The sequence below is a fragment of the Agelaius phoeniceus genome, unplaced genomic scaffold (assembly GCF_051311805.1).
Source record: "Agelaius phoeniceus isolate bAgePho1 unplaced genomic scaffold, bAgePho1.hap1 Scaffold_529, whole genome shotgun sequence".
NCBI classification, from domain to species: domain Eukaryota; kingdom Metazoa; phylum Chordata; class Aves; order Passeriformes; family Icteridae; genus Agelaius; species Agelaius phoeniceus.
In genome coordinates, this window is record NW_027510073.1 from 1 (window position 1) to 20,321 (window position 20,321).

At 47.5% G+C, this 20,321-nt stretch overlaps 1 protein-coding gene across 1 annotated transcript; it reads right to left on the minus strand.

Moving 5' to 3' along the window:
• Positions 1 to 705: 705 nt before the first annotated feature.
• Positions 706 to 6,252, minus strand: LOC129123617 (flavin-containing monooxygenase 1-like). The gene is made up of 7 exons (XM_077173274.1): positions 6,127 to 6,252; positions 4,696 to 4,884; positions 3,986 to 4,148; positions 3,489 to 3,631; positions 2,187 to 2,386; positions 1,357 to 1,712; positions 706 to 782 (listed from the first exon to the last, which is right to left on the minus strand). Exons 1-7 carry the CDS (start codon positions 6,250 to 6,252, stop codon positions 706 to 708), a joined length of 1,254 nt encoding a protein of 417 aa, XP_077029389.1.
• Between the last annotated feature and the right edge of the window lie 14,069 nt (positions 6,253 to 20,321).

The following is a 20,321-nucleotide window of genomic DNA, read 5'->3' on the forward strand; positions in this document are numbered from 1 at the left end:
TGGCACCCTTTAGTATCCCTCACGTTCATTTCCACCAATATTGCAAGAATACACAGTGGCTTGGAGAATTGCTCCCAGTTCACCTTCTCTGCAGAATTCATAGCTTCATGTCCCACCTTCAGAGGTCTGCAAAAGCCCATACCCACTTAGCCTTGTATTGTATTCTGTGCAATTCTGTACTTGACTCTCCTATACCTTTTCTCCTATAGCTATTTAAGTGAGCCATGGATTTATCTATCACCCAGTTTCCTGGGATTGGCTCATTCATTCCCTAATCCTTTTAAGCTTTTTGCCTGCCTGTGAACCACACACCAGTGTGCTCAGACACCTGTTCACAGTGAGTTAGGTCTCCATGTCTCCATGCTGTGAGATGAGACAATCTCAGTGTACACCTCGCTGGTTGTAGGTTGGCTTTTCCCCCCCAAGCTGAATTACTTTGCACTTATTTCCATTTATTTCTCTGCCATTTTATCTCTCAGTCCGTGGGGATCCTGATGTTCTTCCCCAACTCCCAAGCAAGCTTTTGCCTTGAGTACCCTGAATTAATTTTTTCCTGTCACCAACAGGCAAAATATCAGTGTTAAATCAAAGGTTACATTGGCTCTTTGCAAGTGAGTAAAGGGGGAGCTGGATCCAGGAATCCTCCCCAAAAACTCCAGAGGTTTTTCAATCCACCAAAAAACCTTTGGGGCTCTGGGGAATGACTTACCATTGGATTTGGTTTTTCTTCTTCTTATTTACTTCCTTCTCCATGACAGCCTGGGGAGGCAACTGACACAAGCCTAGAAAGAGAGAGTGTTCTGCAGAGTTTAACTCCTGGAGGGAAACTGTGAACTCACTCAGTGATGCAAAATGTGGGAATCCCTTCCCTGGGAGGGCAGGAAACTCTCATTGCAGGCAGTTTATTTGGCAGTGCTGCAGTCCTGCCCAAAACCAGCCCTCCAGTATTCCAAATTCACCCACACCTCCTCCTGCTCTTACAGATGTGTGCTGTCAGGGCACAGGCAGGTGATGTGGGGGCAGATGGGCTGTGCAAGCCCCAGAGAGGATCACCCCAAAGAGAAACCCCAGAACTTCTCATCTCTGGGGTTTAGTCCTGACCTAGCTCTCCACGAGGTTATTCTTACTATTTTTATAAAAAACCCCAAACAAAACACCAGTAGGTTTCTTTCCTCACTCATGTTGCTGTAGCTTAGCTGAGGTGAGATAACCTGGGAAATCTGAGCCTCAGAAATGCTCCCTCATCCACTCTGAACTTCTTAGCTCTGGGATCTCACTGGGTGAAGGGACAAACCATGTCCAGTTTTGTCTGAGCTGCATTTTGGGGCACAGGAGGGCTCACATTTGCTCTCCTACCTTTGAAGACACGGCTCACCCAGCGTGCCTGCATCTCTGCCACGGGCATGATGGCTCCAAAGGGCTTAATCAGCCCAAGGACAGCCAGGGTGGGCTTCTGCAGCTGGGGTGGGAACACGTATTTGTAGAGGGACGCGTGCTTGTTCTCCACCCTGACGATGGATTCGTCCAGGAAGGGGAAGGAGATGGTGTAGCCCGTGCAGAAGACAACGATATCGATGGGCTCCTCCTCAGGGCAGTTGTGGAAAAGGACTGAGTTGTCCTTGAACTCCTTCACACCTGGCTTGATGGTGATCCTGCCTGTCAGGATGTAGCTTGGGAGCTCGTCATTCAGCACGGGCTCCCGCACCAGCCAGCTGTGGAGAGCCAGGGCCTCTGAGAGTGGGGCACCACAAACAAGCCCTGCTGCTCCCCTGCTCCTCCTCCCACCAGCTCACACCTCTTGGTGTCGTTTTCTCTGAGCAAATAGCCCTGCCTCCCACCTCCAGGCAATGACAGTGTCACCAATATCACCCTCTCCCACAGCGGGAGTGATTCACTGACATCTCCTGCCATCTTATTCCCCTCACTCAGTTACTCTTCAAATCATCTCTTTCCAGAACTTTAAGCTTTAAGCCTTCCTGCTCCTCTTTACCCAGAGACCCTCCTCTGGGCCTTCCTGGGCTTTTCCAGCATGCCCTATCTTTCACCACTTAAGGGAGCTACAGCTTATTTTCTCCTCCCCACTGGAGATCACCCCAGTCTGGGCATTGGTTGATGCTGGTTGCTGAACATCTCCCCCTGCCCACACCACAAGCCCATCAGCATGGGATGGGGACCACCAAGAATACCTGTTCTCTGGTTGAAGGCCATAGTTTTCATGGTTGAACCACTGGTTCACCTTATAATTAATCAACCACCATGAAAGGGGTCCAGGCAAGTTGGTTTTGATCAGGCTCATCAGGCGAGTGTTTAAAATCATATCCCAGGGGTAGCCATGCTCAAACACACGGCTGAGCAGCCAGGCTCCTCGAGTGGTGCTAATGGTCACCTGCAAGGGAAGAACCAATGCTTCAGGTGATGAATTTGCTGCTTTTCCTTTATAAAGAAACTCAGAGGGGCACGGCGCAGACAGCCGCGCGATGGAAAAGCAGCAACAGCATCTTTAATTTCTCCTGGCTGCTGATGATGGAGGTGAAACAGGAGACAAGAACAAAACCAGCTTGCTTTCAAGGTAGCTTTTTGACCAAAAAATTCAGGCTCAGAAAGACTGTTTGTGATGACAGCACACTGAGCTACTGTCCCCTGCTACTGTGATATTTTATGAAGAATCCCTTTGCCAGGATTTCTTCTCCTGGGAAGCTGGGAAGCTTCAGCTTCTCCATGTTTTGCTCCTCTGGGATATGATTTGGAGAATTGTTTACCCAACATGTGAATTGTTTTTAACTAATGGCCAATCACAGCCAGCTGTGTCGGACTCTCTGAGTCTGTCATGGGTTTTTATTATTCATTCTTTTCTAGCCTTCTGATGTCTCCTTTCTCTTTCTTTAGTATAGTTTGTCACAGACATCTTTTATGAAAAATCCTTTCCTTAGGATTTTTCCTCCTGAAAAGCTGAGAGGCCTCAGGAACAAAAGTAAACAATGATTATCTGCTGTTGTGGAATGCAACAGGTGCATCTGGGATTGGTCTCATGTGGTTGTTTCTAATTAATGGCCAATCACAGCCCAGCTGGCTTGGACAGAGAGCCAAGCCACAAACCTTTGTTATCATTCTTTCTTTGCTATTCTATTCTTAGCTAGCCTTCTGAGGAAACCTTTTCTTCTATTCTTTTAGTACAGTTTTAATGTAATATATATAATAAAATAATAAATCAAGCCTTCTGAAACATGGAGTCAGATCCTCGTCTCTTCCCCAACCTGAAAACCCCTGTGAACACCGTCACAGATGGCACTGGCACAATAGTTTTAGTATATAATTTTCAAATAATATATAATAATATAATATATAATAATAAATCAGCCTTCTGAGAACTTGGAGTCAATTCTCATCTCTCACCTCATCCTGAAACCCACAACACCACCACAACAATGAATAACCACAGTCCCTAGTGTCCCTGTCCCCAGAGGCCGGGGGTGGCAGGGTGGTGGCACCTTTGCAGCGACCCGGCTGGCCTCCACGGCGATGTCCACTCCCGAGTTGCCCATGCCCACCACGAGGACACGCTTGCCCTGGAACACGTCAGGATGCTTGTACTGCCTGCTGTGGAAGTGCTGCCCTCGGAACCTCTCGATGCCTCAGGGGAAAAACAAACAGAGCTCTGAAGCACTCCAGCATTTGTGGATTTTGTTGGGAGAACTGGTGTTAAAAAGCAACCCAGATGGTAAGAGCAAAGAGTGCAATCTCTGGCCACCAGGGTCTCAGGGAGGTCCAGCCCTCCATCCCATGCACACAGAATTAATTGATGCTTCCTCTCCAAAATTGGGTCTCAGAGACAAAGCTGCTGAAGCACGGGACAGTATTGCTGTTGATGCCAGCAGGTTTGGAAAGCAGAAGCAAGAAAAGAAAGGGAGGATTTTCCCCGAATAACCCCTAAATCTTCCCTCCCCAGCCCCTGAAGCAGGTAACAACATTTCCTTGTATACCATACCAGGAAAACACTGCAGGGGGAGGGATGGCTCTGAGAAATTGCCGCTGCAAACCATAACAGCATCAAAGACCTGTGATGTCTGCTTTCCCCCTGCTTCCGTGACCACATCCCACTGGCCCGTGGCGGCAAAGTCGGGGCGCTTACGGATGCTGACAACGGTGCTCTGAAACGTGGTAGTGAAGCAAATCACTGTCACCATCATATTTTCTGGAAAAATCCCTTCGCCAGGATTTTTTTCTCCTGGGAAGCTGAGAAGCCTCAGAGAAAAAGGAAAACAATATAATCTCATTTGCTTCTCTTGTGTTTTGCTGCTTTGGAATGTGGTTGGAGATTGTTTATCCAATAGGTGATTGTTTGATTGGTTTCACGTGAATTGTTTTAACTTAATGACCAATCACAGTCAGGCTGTGTCAGGACTCTGGAAGAAGCCATGGGTTTTCGTTATCATTCCTTGTAGCCTTTTGTCTGTATCCTTTCTCTATTCTTTATAGTTTAGTATAAATATAATATAATATAATATAATATAATATAATATAATATAATATAATATAATATAATATAATATAATATAATATATCAGCCTTCTAAGAACATGGAGTCAGATTAATCAATTCCTCCTCCGATGAGGACCCTGAAAATACCACAAGTGCCCACGGGCACCCAGGGTGGGTGGGGAGCAGGGCAGGGTGGAGAGCAGGGGCCTCACTCACCCCAAATCTGATGTGCTGCCTCAGGCTGAAGTGCTCGGTGTAGCGCCGGAGGTAGTCCAGGAGCAGGGCATTGGGCAGGAACACGGGGAAGTGCTCGGGGAAGGGGAAGTCAGAGAAGGCAGACATCTCCTTGGAGGTGTTGCTGATGACTGATGGGTAAAGGCTGGGCCGGCCGGCCTCGATGTGCTCCTGCCACGGCAGCCCGGGTGCATCAGCCCTGTGCCCAGGCTGGGCACTGTCCCCCTGCTGCCCTGGCCTCTGGGGTGCACCTCAGCACCCAGCAAACCCTCACAGCCACTCCAGCCACCCCACAGCCCTGCAAAGCTGCAGCTGCCAGAGGAGGTGAGGATGGCCTTAGCAGCTGGTCTGCAGGCCAAACAACTGAGCTAACAGAAGAAGAGATGTCACTGTCATATTTTGTGAAAAATCCTCTCTGCCCAGGATTTCTTCTCCTGGGAAGTTGAGAAGCCTCAGAGAAAAATGTAAAGTATTATCTGATTCATTTCTCCTGTGCTTGGCTGCTTTGTAATGTGGTCTGGACATTGTTTACCAACAGGTGCACGTTTGATTGGTTTCATGTGAAATGTTTTTCTTAATGACCAATCACAGCCAGCTGTGTCAGACTCTGAGGAGTCAGTCACAAGTTTTTATTACTCATACTTGTTAAGCCTTCTGTCTGTACCCTTTCTCTTTCTTTAGTAAAGTTCTAGTATAGAACTATAATATAATATAATATAATATAATATAATATAATATAATATAATATAATATAATATAATATAATATAATATAATAATAAATCAGCCTTCTGAGAACATGGAGCCAGATTCCTCATCTTTCACCTCATCCTGGGGACCTCACAAACACGACAAAGAAATTGATAAAATATGAGTTTATCCATAGCAAGGAAGAAAGCAAGGCTGTTAGCATGGAAACCAATAAAATAGACACCAAAGGGATATTTACAGTTAGAGGATCCATGCCTTAATAAGCAGCCTCTGTTTAATAATAATTTGTTGTAAATAATAATAATTAATAGCTTGTCGTAAACTTAAACTTAAAAATTTGTTGTAAACTCTTACCAATTAATTATTGACTATTATATAATATGAAATATAATATAATATAATATAATATAATATAATATAATATAATATAATATAATATAATATAATATAATATAATATAATATAATATAATTTGTACATGCTTTGTACAAATAAAATACAATAAGCTATTGCTTTGTCCAATGAATATAACGAGCTGGTTTGATGTAACCAATGACTTTAGGGGTATAAAACTTGAGAACAACTTGCAATAAAGAGGAAGCTGTTGTTGTCACTGCACAAATGTGTGTGTGTATGTGTGTGTGTGGTGTCCCCATCTCTCAGTGGCAGGGAGGAGAACATGTCCCCTTGTCCCCTTGCTCACCGTGTAGCGCCAGAGCCCCCCGATGTCCTGGCTCTGCTCGAAGCAGGTGGGCTCCAGCCCCTCGTCCAGGCAGCACTTGGTGGCTGCCAGCCCGCTGACCCCCGCGCCCACCACGGCCACTCTCATCCCTGTGGGCTCTGCTGGGCTCCCAGGAGCTGGAAAAGAATCCCACAGATGATCATCACTCTCTCAGGGGGCAGCTCCTGGTATGCCTTCCATAGGGAACTTCTCTATCTGCTTTTCCCAGCTTTTCTTTCCCCAAATGCCATTCCATTTCCCAGCATTCTGGGCTCTTCGTTTACAAGTTAGATTAAATGCCTCAATTAATAATTTTCTTTTTTCCCCCCCTTTTTTTTTTAAAATCTCTCCACTTTTACAGTGTGCCCCCTAGGGTGCTTTCAAACCCCTGCAGCTGCCCTGGAAAACTGGCTTGGAAAGAATGTAGTTGAGCCACAATTCACTGCCAGTTTGTATTTACAAGCTGGGTTTAAACTATCCCGCCTTATCAGACTAGCAAATATTTGTATTTTATCTTTGGATATCTGCCCCTACCTCTCACAGAAGAAAAAAATAAAAAATGCACTGGAATTGAAAATGCACTTTATTTTATCTTTGGATATCTTCCCCTTCCTCTCTCAGAAGGAAAAAATAAAAAATGCACTGGAATGTTCAGTTTGTGCCTCTCTGGCAGGGTCCTGTCCCTGGTGGCTGCCTTTGACATGGCCATTGGGGCTGACAGAGGGGCTGCAGGTGTGGCACACCTTGGATTGAGGATGATTTTGTGTCTCCTGCAGGGCCTGAAAGGCAACAGCCCCTGGGTTGGCATCCAGCCCTACAAAACTCCCAGTGGGGACGATGGATCCTAATCCCTGGCAGTGCCAGGCAATGAAACAAGGGATGAAGGCCAGGCTCTGTGGCTTGGGCTGGACAATTCCAGAGGCAGGACCCTCACCCAGGTGCCCTGGGGGTGCTGCTGCCATCTGTGGTTTAACCCCAGGGCTGGAGGGAGCCCCCTGCTCAGGTGAGTGATTAGCTCAGCATGGCAGGATGTCACTAGGGGTGCTCCCACCAGACACAGAGGGTGGTGTAATCATCAGGAAAAAGGAAAACAAAAACAGTCTTCGGTAAAAAAAATGGGGTTGGACACAGTATTTTTTAAAACCCACCAAATTCACCAGAACTATTTCAACTTTCAGACATAAAGTGACACCTAATGAATACTCTGCTTTGCCAGGTTGGAACAAAACCTGGACTTTTCCCTTTATAAATCAAGAAAGCACTAGCAGGAGCTGCTCACTGTTAACTGGTTTGGGGGAGACTTTTATTTTTTTTTTTTTTGCATGGTTAACTAACTTATATCACAAACACCTCCCAGCTACATTTGCTATTTGATTCCCTACCTTCTCAAGGAGAAGCTACAAATAACAACCAAGAAGTACCAATTCTGCCACACTTTCCACCCTAACCCTGCAAGCAGCCAAACTCAGAAGAGCCCAGGTGTGGCACAGGAGGGGAAGAAAAGGCTTCCCAGCCCTCTGGAACACTTACCTCCAGCCCCAGGCAGCTGTGTGTCACCTCTGCTCTGGGAAGGGAGGGTCCCTCTCGCTGGGATTTATAGCGAGACAGGAGCTGGGCAGGGGCAGGGAGGGCAGGCAGCCACCCCACTGCCAGAACATTACACAACTGCTGTGGGAGGAGTGGCTGCAGTGTCCTGCTGTCCCTGCACAGCCCAGATGTGGCTCCCTGCAGGGAGTGGAGTGATCCAGCTGTGCCCCGTGGTCGTGCCAGGGGCACCTGTGGGTGAGGGGGCAGCTCCAGCTGGGGGATGTTTTCACTTGCTCCATGTTTTCATTTGCCAAGAAGGGGCTGAAGCTGCAGATGAGCAGCAGGGGTTTGTCAGGGCTTTGCTCCCAAGGCACCTCTGAGGACAGAGCTGGGCTGGTGTCACTGCTCATGGGGCACAGAGGCCACGCCAACGGTGCCAGGGCTGGGCAGGAGGCTGCCCCTGCCACCTGAGAGAGCAGGGAATGGCCACAAAGCCAGTGTACCAAGGTCCCCTGCACACAGGAAGGGCTGAAACATCAGTGCAGGACATAGAGCCCATCCAGGTATCTCCCAGGAGTAAATGATCATGGAAATGATAAGGGTGGCTTTGGATATTCAGATATTCAATATATTTAGGGGTGGCTGGGAAGAAAGTATGAGATGCCTGCAAATGAATCCAGCTGGGCATGGAGAATATAGAAGCCATGGATGGACAGTTGATGGAGGACTGGGTCTTTAGGAAAAGCAGTGTTTAGAAAAAGACAAAGGTATTTGTATCATGGGGGTGACAGCAAAACTCACAGAGTGAGTGCAGGGGACACAGTCAGGGCTGCCAGCCCCATTGAGATCTCACCTTGTCACTGACAAAGACACTGCCAGGGCATTGGCTCCAGGTTTGGTACCAGCTCTTTTAGCAGTTTGAATAACCAAGGAGTCCACAAGGGAGGAGGACAAAAACCCATCCAAGGCCTGCAGAACAGAGGGTGGTAAATGAGGTATCACTGAGGTGTCTGCTCTGGCCCTGTATTTTGGCTTGCAGAGGCTGAAGGGATGTGTTTACCAAAAACTGGACCCTTCCCCAGGTGCACCTTGCTCCTGCAAAGATGCTCACCAGCACTCAGCAGAAAAGAGTCAGGAATCCACTAAGGCAAATATTCTGTTCTTTATGTGCTTCTGCTTTTCTTGAGTTCCTCAGCAGGCATTCAAGTGAGTTGCACTTAGAGGGATGCCATGGCAGCACTCCAGGAGTGGTGTTAGTGCTTTTAGGAGGGCAGCTCGGGGAAGCTTTCTGAAAGAACAAGTTGTTTTTGGCAAAGAGGAGCTGCTGGTACAGAAATGGGACCAGGTGCCTTTGCTGCAGCTGCTGCCAGTAAGGCTGGCCCTGATTCTGGGGAGGAATCCAGCTCAGAGGTGCAGGGCTGGATGCAGTGAGTGATACCATGTGAGTAAAGGGTAGAAATACCTCCAAAACCTCAATAATCTGCCTTAGGGCTGTGGTGTTCCCCTCCATACATATCCCAGGCCAGGGTCTGGGCCAGGTGTGCAGAACAAAGTATCAGAGGAGATGGAGATGAGATAGCAGAGAGCAATTACTGTAATTATGCACACACATGCCCAGGGCACTGCAAAAGCCTTGTCAGAAAACACAGAGACATTCTTGCTCCTTTACTCACCTCTGCTGGGCACTGCAGCCCTGGCACAGCTCAGGAGGAGCCAGCAGCAGTGAATGTCCAGGGGTGGCTGAGGATGAGAACCAGGAATGGGAAATTCATGTGCCTGTCCACTGGTGAGCCCCTTATCCCCTTGAGAAGCAAAGCTCCCCAGCACTGTGGCACAAACCTGGGCTCTGTAACAGCCTTTTTAATCCTTAAAGCAGGAGGAAGGAGAAACTAAATATATCCATTCAGTCTGAATTAGGAGGGAAACTCACCTTGTCTGCAAAACTCTGGCACCGGTTTTACAATTTCTGTTTAAAATTATACTTCAGGTCTAGGAGGGGCAAATTTCTGCACAAACAAGTCTCAGCACAGCCCACTTTGCTGTTTTCTAGGTTTGTTTCAGCAGCTTCTGGCATGTGCCATGCTGAAGGGGGAAAAGAAAAAGGAAAACAAAAGTGGAGTTTCTTGTTAAGCCGGTCTCAGAGCAAGGCAGCTGCTCAGGACCTGGAGGGATGTGAGCTTTGGGCTCATCACTGAAACACTTCACTGTCCCCTCCCCAGTGCTCTTACTGCCTCCCCCAGTGTCCTTTAGAGGCTTTCATTGACATTCCTGCCCCAAACTGCCTCCCCTGCTCGCTGCAGAGCTGCAGCACAAGGCCATGCACAGAGTGAGGGAAGAAGCTGCTGCTGGAAAAATGAAAAATGTATTTCCCCCCCATTTCTTGAAGCCTGGATTTTGATCTTTAAAAAAAATAATAATAAAAAAGCTTTTCCTTCACTTCCAAGGCCAAAAAGCATTTTCCTGCTCAAAACCAAAGAAAACCCCTGACCTGTTTGCTATTCCCAGCACACAGAGGATAATTCCAGTGACAAACACTGGCAGGACACTTCTGGTTCTGCTTAAACTGAGCTGGATATGTTCAATATCTTGAACTTTTCCTGAAACCTCTCAAAAGGTACCATTTTTAAGGAAATCCAAAGGATGTACTGGAGCAGACATGGGCTGTAGAGTGACTTTGGGAGAGGGGTTTACTTGTTAAGCATGGAGGTTTCTGAAGTGTTTTACTCCAACATTCTTGGCAAAATTTAACCTGATTTAATAAGTCACCATGTTTTCCAGGCATGTAACCTGTGGAATTTCTCAAGAGAAGGCTGCTGGTTGTTGAACCTATTGTGTTAATAAATCCTGCAGAGCTGCAGGTTTTAATTTCATGGCTTTGGAGTTTTTCAAATGTACATTTTACATCTTCCCAAGCCCATGGACATTTACACCCTCCCTTTAGCACCACATCCTTGAGCCAGGACTCAGAGTGGATAAACACAGGGAGATGCCCCTAGGAAGGATCTCAGCTCTTCTGAGCCATTCCTCAGGGTCAGGGGGTCTGTGCCTGATATTCCCCAGGCAATAAACCACAGCTGCTGGAGAGACTGGCACAGCAAACAGCACTTGAGGAAACTCCTTAGCAGAACAATCCTAAGAGGAGCTGTGTGGGGAGCACAAGGTTAATGCAGGCACAGCCTGAGCAGGAGGTGCCTTCCTACCACCACCAGCAGAAGTCATCCATCAGCCTTTGAGTGCTTTCAAAATTTCTACTCAGTGCTGAGCCTCAAAAATTCCACTCAGCTGACCCTCAAAAATTCCACTCGGTGCTGACCCTTCCCTTAAATATTGACTGAGCTGCCAGGCCAGGCACTTTGAATGCTTCCAATTCCTGCTGACTCTCCCAGAGTGTCTCCTGAGGCTGGGCACTCCTGCCCAGCACAGGGAAACAGCTGAGATATTCCTAATTCAGGCAGAGATGTGCCCCTGCACCCCCCAGCCTCCCACCCAGGGGCACTTCTGTGCATTTATTGCCCAAAATGAGGGGTTTTAAGAGGACAAACCCCCAGCACAGCAAGGCAGTGCTCTCAGAGCCCTCAGTGGAGCTGCAGGAGCTCTCAGCACCTGGCACACCTTCCACCTGCAACTGCTTCACCACCAGCCCCCAGATGGGGAGGGACCTCAGGGATGGCTGACCCATCTCCTCCCAGTGCAGCTCCAGCTGACCTGGACCACCTTGTTTCCTTCACCTGTTGTAAGAACTTCTAGTTTTGGAGACTCCCATACAGCTCCAGGCTTGCCTTTTTTTTTTTTTTAGTTTTTTTTTTTTTTTTTTAGTTTTTTTTTTTGTTGTTGTTGTTTTTGGTTTTTTGTTTTGTTTTGTCTTGTTTTTTGGTGGTTTTTTTTTGTTTGGTTTTTTTTGTTGTTGTTGTTTTTGTTTTTTTGTTTTTTTGTTTTTTGATTGGGTTATCTTTTCTCCCCACATCCAAGCCAGGCTGACATTTGAGGATAACTGAGAACATTTTGCAGCCTCACCCCTCCCTCAGTTTAAATGAGAGCTGATTAATGGGATGGAGGAGCTCTGACTGGCTCATGCCTCCGGTTGCTAATTAATCTGAGAAGCTGCTGGGCACCCACAGGTGATCCTGGATTCCTGGGACCACTGAAAATTCCTGGATTCCTCAGCACCACTGCAAATGAACCCCACGGGCTGCTGTTTCCTATTTGCAACCTGCAGGAGGACTTCTATGAAATAAAAAAGATTTATCAGAAAAGAACACCCAGGAGTGATGCACAGCATGAGAACATTGTCTCATTGCCCCATTACTGCTGGCCCTGGCATGGGGACAGGAAAAGTCATCCCAGGACAGAGGGAGGGGAAAGAAGCTGCAGGAAGAGTTAATAATTTACCTGGATTGACACAGATATCAAGCAGCTGAAACAGGAAAAGGCCATGGACCTCTTGACTCATAGTTTCCCAAGTGCAGTTTCCCTCAAAAGAGAAAAAACTGCATTTTGAATGTTCTTCTCTCCTCTCTAAGAAGGAGAAACAAAGGAAAGAAGAACTGCAGGTGTGGGAAGGCAGAGAAAAGAAGAAAAGGTGCTCAAATATCCCAGAGAGAGAGAAAAATAAAATCAAAGGCCTCAACGTTCCTAATGGCAATGGTTCTGCTCAATATCTGCAAACTTTTGATGGAATTTTTGTCACATGATGGCAGAAAACAAAAAGAGAGGGCTCCCAGCATCCAAAAGAGCACAAACAGTTGGGAAAAGGCATGGAAATCTCACCCACAAAATCCTGCCACCCTCCAGGCTGCAGCTGCTCCAACCTCCTGGCTGAGGCTGGAGGTGCCTCCTGAGGTGCTCAGGGGTGCCACAACAGCACAGTAGGGATCCTGCTGGGAATGGAGCCTTGGAGTGGCCACCTAGAACAGAGGCTAGACCAGATTAAGAGGATAAAACCAGGTATTTATTGAAGGTCTTCAATAGGCACACCTTGGGCAGCCAGAAGCCTCCAAGGGGCTACACCCAGGATGAACAATGGTCATGAGTGTTTCAGACAATTATGTTTGGTCCATTTACATATCAGGGGTTAATCCTCTAATTACAGCTTCAATGAAGTCATATTCCCCCAGTTTGCTCCCCCCAGTTCACTTTTGTTCATACTTTTCAGGACCTGAAGCTGTAGGATGTCCTTGAGTTTCAGGCCCAGAGGGGTTGTTTTGTCTGACCAAAATGTGAAGACAGTAGCTGACACTCTATATAGAGTTTAGAGTTATACACTGAAGCAGAACAGGATCTGAAAAAGATAAAAGTTAAAATCCTGAGGCATCAGGGACAAGCTGCAGTGGCAGGAGCTGCAGGAGGTCAGTGGCACAGTGTGACCCTGGGGCCATGCACCATGCACAGCTGGTGTGACTGCAGCTCTGTGTGCCCTGGCTGCTGCTCCAGGACACCTTATTCCCTCCCAGAGGGCAGATGGAGATCTGGGCTGGCCATTCCCACTGGGAGCAGAAGCAAAGCAGACAGGAAAACCCATCCAGCTTTGATGCTTTGGCTGCCTGCAGAGGCTGTCTGGGGCAGGAGCTACAGGGATGCTCAGCTGCAGGGATCCCCAGGCTGGGCAGCAGCTGCCCCATTGCTGTGCTGCTCCTGCCCCAACACCCTAGATGCTCCCCCAAGGAGCATTCCAGCTGGGAACAGAAGGATTCCTCACTGTACCCCAAAGGAACAAACCTCATGCTGAAGATTGCATGGCAAGATGTTTTCCATTGCCATCTGTATGGCAGATTATCTTTTGTCAAGTGGGCAGTTTGCCTTATCTCTCTCTCTGAGTGACCACATTCACACCTCCCTGGGAGGGGACATCTGCTGATAACAGTTATTGAATGTCACTGCATGGCTGATAAGAACTGCAGCATCCCATTGGGAGATGTGAGCCCAGAGGGAGGAGCCAAGCATTCCTACCTGGATATAATCTGAGATTTCAAACATTCCTACCTGGATATAATCCAGAGGTTTTGAGACACCAGCACGGCTTCTCCCCTCGATTCCCCAGAGGAACAGCAGCTGCCCCTTCCACTGGATGTTCAGAGGCAGAATCCATCCTTCTCTACAGGATCCCTGCTCCAGCAGAACCATCCCTGACACTGCAGGAGGGCTGCAGCCACATTTCCAATGGGACTGCCACCAACACCCTGACCCACAGGGTGTCAGGCTGGGTTCTGACTCTGTCAGTGTTGTTCTGGTGTACTGCATTGTTTATTTTATCCTTTATTATTTTTCTTCTCTATTAAAGAACTGTTATTTCCTGCTCCCATATTTTTTGCCTGAGAGGCCCTTAATTTAAAATTTATAGCAATTAGGAGGGGTGGGGAGGGTTTACATTCTCCATTTCAGGGGAGGCTCCTGCCTTCCTTAGCAGACTCCTGTGTTTCTAAACCAAGACACCTCAGCACGGTGCCTTGGCCAGAGAGCTGCAGCTGGGCTCCCAACCCATCAGCCAGGGATGCTCCAAAGTGGCCCAGCTGGGAGCACTGGGAGCACTGGGACTCTGCCCCACAGACACCCGCAGCTCCTCCTGTGCTCCCTGATCCCTCGGGCTCCCCTCAGCCCTTTGATATGCAGCTGCATTGTTCCAGCAGCTCTGAAGCCCAAAATGAGGAACAGCCTGGGTGGAGGCTGGGCAGAGCCCTGGGAGCTGCCAGCAGCGGCACCAGCCAAGGCTGCTCAGGGGACAATAAATCTGCAGCTGGAGCAGCACAAAGCCAGGCACAAAACATTCCCCTGGCCTTGGCTCTGCTCTAATTGCATCCCCAGCCAGCTCTTGTTTTTCTTGAGCACAGCTAAAGGTCCCTATTTCATTTGCTTTTCCACACCCTTCTCTCCCTTTTTTGTTGGTCAGCAAAATCCTTCCAGGAAAGGGCTGCAGGGCTGCTCCCAGGAGCTTTGGGGTGCTTGAATGCAGCACCCCAAGGGGAAGCTAAGGCCCTGTGATAGGGGAGAAGATGTTAGTGTCTCTTCATCCTCCTTAAGGCTTCCATCTGCCCTGGAAGTTGGTTTTTGCCATTCCCCAGTGTGATAAATGCAATTTAAAAGTTTAAAAGTTTAATAGTAATAAAATGGTTATAAAAATAGGAATACAATTAGAGTAATAATAATTTGGACAATTTGGATTAGGACAATATGAGACAACAGAAACAAAGAGTTATGGACAGACTGGGAACCTCTTTCTGGGCAGCATAAGCCCAAAAAAGGACCCACATTAACAGAGAATTAACCCTTAAAAGCAGCAGCCTGTTGCATATTCATGCACCTCATCCATGATGCATAAATTCCATTCAAACACAGGATTCTGTCTGGGCAGTGTCAGATTCTTCCTCTGGATCCTGATGGTGTCTTCAAGCCTGAGTGAGGCAGGAAGAAGTTCATTTCTTCTGATAATGGAGCAATAAATTCTCTTTCTCTGAAAGATTCAGGTGTCCTGTGGCTGCTATCTCAGTGTGAGTAATTTCTTTAGAAAAAGTATTTTACATAGCATAGTTTCTATTTTAACATTATGTTATAAACTAAAACTATATTTAACACACTACTTAAGAAAATTAAGACAGCATAACTTTCTAACACAACACATATAATATTCATTTGAATATTTGTGAAAAGCCAATCATAAAATACACATTTTTCATGCCTAGGGACCTGTTCTGACCCTTTCAGTGGAGGTAGGAGCTCAGAGGGCATCACTCACAAGGACAAATCAAACAAAAACCCAACCTTGCCTCTCATGGAATCTCTGCACACAGCAGCTGCAGCAGGTGACACATCTCACTGCATCTTCTCTGAGACATCTCCCCTCTTAACCCCCTTCCCCTCCACTGCTCCCCAGCCTTGGAGTTTGGTGTCCTGCAGACCTCCAGACCATTTCCACTCCTTCTCTGGGGTCTGTCCTTAGGCAGATCCTCCCTCTGTCCTCCCTCTTTTTCCTTTTCCCTGCCCATGTGTTGTTTTCTAGAGGCAGGAGCAGCAGAAACTGCTGAGAGCATTGGGTGAAGCCACAGCCACCCTGTCACAGCACAAACTGCTTGGGGGTACCTGGCTTGGAGGATTCCAGAATAACCCTTCCCTTGGGCAATCACCAGGCACAAAGGGGTTCAGCAGGCTCAGGCTCTGCTCCCAGCCTTACAGCACCCAGCTGGGAGGAGCACAGACCACAGGACTCTGTCTGAGCTGCTTTTGCTGGAGCACAGCTCTGTCCAGCCATCCATGTGCCCTGCAGGGGCTGCCTCCAGTTCTCCTGGAGAGGGGGGCTGCAGGCATGGAGAGGCCATGGGATCTCCTCCCAAACACAGGAAATCTGCCAAGGGTTACTCTCCCCTCAGTAAAATACATTTCCTCCCCTGCTGGCTTCTCTAACCCATGTCTTCCAGTGATGCCTTAGGATTTCAGCCTGTATATTTTTCATCTATTTGCAATCATGCACTTCTTTAGTGTACAGCTCTAAACTCCATATGCAGTTTTGTTCTCCCATTTTGGGCAGACACAACAATTCCTCTCCAGGCCTGGCAATCAAGGACACCTCACTGCCTCAGGCCCTGAGAAATGTAAAACAAAGTGAGTTGGGGGGGAGCAAACTTGGGTAAATGACTTCATTACCTGAAGCTGGAATTGGAAGATGAACCCCCAATATGCAAATGGACCAAACTTATAAAAGTCTGACAATCTGTGACCCATCATCCATTTTTGGGTGTAACAAAGCCCTGGGGAGCTTTGTGTGCACTAAATGTACCTGAAGGTAAAGAAATATAATATATTTAATAAATATAATAAACATCAAACAATAAATATAAAAATCAATAAATAGAACAGCTTTTTATTCCCTTAATTTTGTCTGGCCTCTGTTTTTGAGTAAGCCCAAAAAGGATTTTGTCAGCCCCAGGGTAAGTGCTGTCCTCTGTCACTCATGTGCAAGCCTTGCTTGGTGCCCCAGGTCTTGGTGAGGCTGGGATTTCAAGGTTTGCCCTGTTTTTCTGCAGGAGGAACAAACACAGCCTTTGCTCAGCAGCAGGACACCAGCAGCTCAAGTTTTGGCACCCAACTGCTCCAGGATGCTTTGTGGCTCTACCAACCCGCACAGTTTTTGTGGATTTAACACTCCCAGGTTTTTTGGTGATTTTATCTGTGCTTCCTCTTTTGGCCTTGGAGAGAGGTTCCCAGCAGGAGGGGTCTGGTTTAAGCCCCTGGAGCTAAGCAGGGACTAACCCAGGGCAAACCCCTCTCCCCCACTCCTGCCTCCCAGGCCCGGGGACACAGAGCAGTTGCCATCCATGGCTTGAATCGCTGCCTTTAACTCAAGGGTCAAAGGCAAGGATCCCCTCCTGGCTTCAGCAGAGAAGTTTTCCAGGGGTTTGGGACATTCAGTGGGATGAGGGCTGCCAAAGAAGGCAGCCCAGCACCTCCAGGGCTGCATTTCCATGGGGGCAGCTCTGGTCCCAGCTCCTCCAGTGGAGATGAGACCCAGTGTGGCATTCACATTCTCTGGAAAAATCCCTTCACCCAGGGTTTCTCTCCTGGGAAGCTGAGAAGACTCAGAGAAAAGGAAAACAATAATTATCTGAAAACAATCTGAAAACAAAAACTGGAAAACAATAATTATTTGCTTCTCCTGTGTTGTGCTGCTTTGGGATGTGTTTGGGGATTGTTTACCCACAGGTGATTGTTTCATTGGGTTGTGGTGTGAGTTGTTTCACTCTTTGGCCAATCAGGGCCAAGCTGTGGCAGGACTCTGGAGAGAGTCACAAGTTTTCAATATTAGCTTTTTTGCCTTCTGTCTATCTGTATCCTTTCTGTATTCTTTAGTATAATATTCTTTAACATAACATAGTATCATAAAATAACAAATTAGCCTTCTGAGAACATGGAGTCAGATTCATCATTCCTTCCTTAATCAGAGCACCCTGCAAATACAATAACCCAGGGTGCAGGTTGGTGCAAACCCAGAATTCCCAAGCTTTCCCCATTACATAATTTCTGAGGGCTGCCAGGATGATGGGCTCTTGCAAGCTGGACACCTTCAGTGCTTTCCTGCTGCTTCCTCTGAGACAGTGGCACAATGTCCAGCCTGGCCCTCACATTCTGAGGGAAAAGCTGTTAAAAAGGAGCATCACCTTTCTTTACACCAGGGATTCCTGGCCTACTGTAAAGGGGAAAAAAAATTTACACCTTAAAAAACCCCTAAAGTTCACCTCGAGCTCCCTCTTGTGACTCCTGTCCTGTCCAAACCCAGACTCTAATCCGGGTTTGGATAAAGCTTTCCTACTGTCACTGGGGGAATATTTATAGCTCCCAGTCATATGTTAGCATTACTTAACACACAATTAAAGTAAAATGGGTCCAGATGCTTAAACGGGCCTTGACATCACACACAGGATCCAGTTTGTCCTGCTGCTGTGCCAGGAAACCTGGGAGAAGCTCTGAATCAGCAGGTGAAACACCACTGCCTTTCCCCTTCAAAGCCAGATCTTATCCCCCAAAGTGCACCTTGCATCTGGGTTTTCCTGTCCACACTCTCCTTCCAGCTGGGTCTGTCCTTTAGGATGTTAAATCCCTGCTGCCCCCGGGAGGGCAGCCCAGAGGAGCTTCCCCAACACACATTTTATTTGCCCTGCAGGTTGCTTGCTCCAAGCTGTGTTTGGGTGTTTACCCCATAACTCTGTGAGCTGATTTATGTACTTATGCAGCTATAACCTCTCCTAATCACACACTCAAAAGGAATATCCCTACTGTTAGGAAGTTTTTGTGTTGTGTTATTTGTTCTGCTCACCTCAACACCCACAGCCTGTTTATATTTCCCATTCCCCATTCCCAGATGGTCCCAATGAGCAGATGGGGATTGAGCAAAACCACCAAATTCTTGGTGGCACAAAGAGAACACTTTGACCAGCAATGGGTGCAACACAGATCCCTTGGGTCTGGGACCTGCACTTCTACTCACCTAGAGAATTCTGCCCCTTTTTTTTGTCTCCTACTGAACAGGAGGAGCTGGCAGCTTTTGGGTGGGGAGGACTTGTGGCTGTCACTGCTCCCTCATTCCCTGCTCTGTGAACAGCCCCTGCAGCCCAGAGGCTGGAGAGAAACATCTCTGCATGGGAAAGCACCGCTGGGCTGTTCCTCTGTGGTTTGTAGCCCCAAGAGCTTTGGATGAGCAATTCTCTTGGCTGAGCCCATCCCAAACCCCACAGGAGTGGGACTGATTTCTTTCCATGCCAGTGCCCTTTCCCATTGTCTCCTTGCCATTGCTCTGCCTGTTGTGCAAAGCTTGCAGAAATAACCTCAGAACAGTCACTGGCCCTTTTTGCTGTAGGGATATTGCTAAATCATATTATTCTTGCTGTCATGCTAGAAAAAAAATGATCCACTTCAGTACAACCATTAACCATAATTAGTGCTCAGTTGCACACACAATCTGGAATGAAGGGATCTGATCTTCTGCTACCAGTCAATAAATCTCTCCAAATGCTCAGGGAGCAGACAGCAAAGTGAGCAATCACTCATTTCTGCTCCTGTAACTACTTTTAAATGCCCTGCCAACAAGCTCACAAGAATATTTTCCCCCCATTTTCTGTGCCAGTGGTTTCTATTCACAGCCAGTATCTCCTGCTGATGGATTTCCCTGGATCACCAGCCTGGGAAACTAAGAGCCAGGGACTCACAGGGCTGCTACAGCATTTCCTGTTCCCTTCCAGGAGATCCTTTACATCTCTGGATGCTCAACAACCACTGAAATTAAAAACAAAAAACAAAAAACAAACAAAAAACAAAAAAAAACCCAAAAAAACAAAAAAAACCAAAAAACCAAACCAAACAAAAAACCCCCAAAAACCCAAAAAACAACAACAACAACAAAAAAAAACCCCAAAAACCAAACAACAAAAAAACCACCAAACCCAAAAAACCCCCAAAAAACCAACAAAAAACCCCAAAAAAACCCAAAAAACCCCCAACAAACCCAACAAACAAACAAACACCCCAAAAACCAAAACAAAACCAAAACCAGCCAAAAACCCCAAAACCAACCAAACAAAAAACTCCCAAAAAATTATTCTCACTGGACTGGGGAGGCACCCTATCCTTGAGAAGAAAAACAACCCCTAGCAGTAGAAAGTCTGTCAAACTGAACCCTTCCACTCAAAATTAATCCAGAATTGAATTTTTTGGCTTGAGAAAATTCTCAGGAAAGAGACAAATTTCTAAGCCTCAGCTCCCATCAGACTCCCAGCACTGAATGTTCTTTTGGAGGGCCCAGCTGAGTCTTCTTGGGGCAATTGAAGCCCAGGAGTCCCTCAGAACCTCAATGGATGAATTCAGTTTTTCCCTGAGGCTCAGGGGGGTGGGCAGCAGGAGCAGGGAGGCCATTGTGCCCCTGTCCTTGTGCTGAGGGCACACCCTGAGGGCTGTGCCCAGCTCTGGGCCCTCACTTTGGGAAGGGCTTGGACACACTCAGAGGAGGCAACGAGGCTGGAGAGGGGCTGGGAGCACAAACCCTGTGAGGAGCCACTGAGGGAGCTGGGGGTGCTCAGCCTGGAGAAAAGGAGACTCAGGGGTGCCCTCATCACTCTCACAGCTCCTGAAAGGTGCCTGTGCTCAGCTGGGGCTGGGCTCTTTCTCCAGCAGCA

Coding starts and splice junctions, on each gene's coding strand:
- LOC129123617 (XM_077173274.1), bottom strand. CDS start 6,252: ATGAGAGTGGCCGTGGTGGGCGCGGGGGTCAGCGGGCTGGCAGCCACC. Junction 2,387..3,488: donor CCAGCCGGGTCGCTGCAAAG/GTGCCACCACCC, acceptor CTTCCCTTGCAG/GTGACCATTAGCACCACTCG. Junction 783..1,356: donor GGTGAGCCGTGTCTTCAAAG/GTAGGAGAGCAA, acceptor CTCTCTTTCTAG/GCTTGTGTCAGTTGCCTCCC.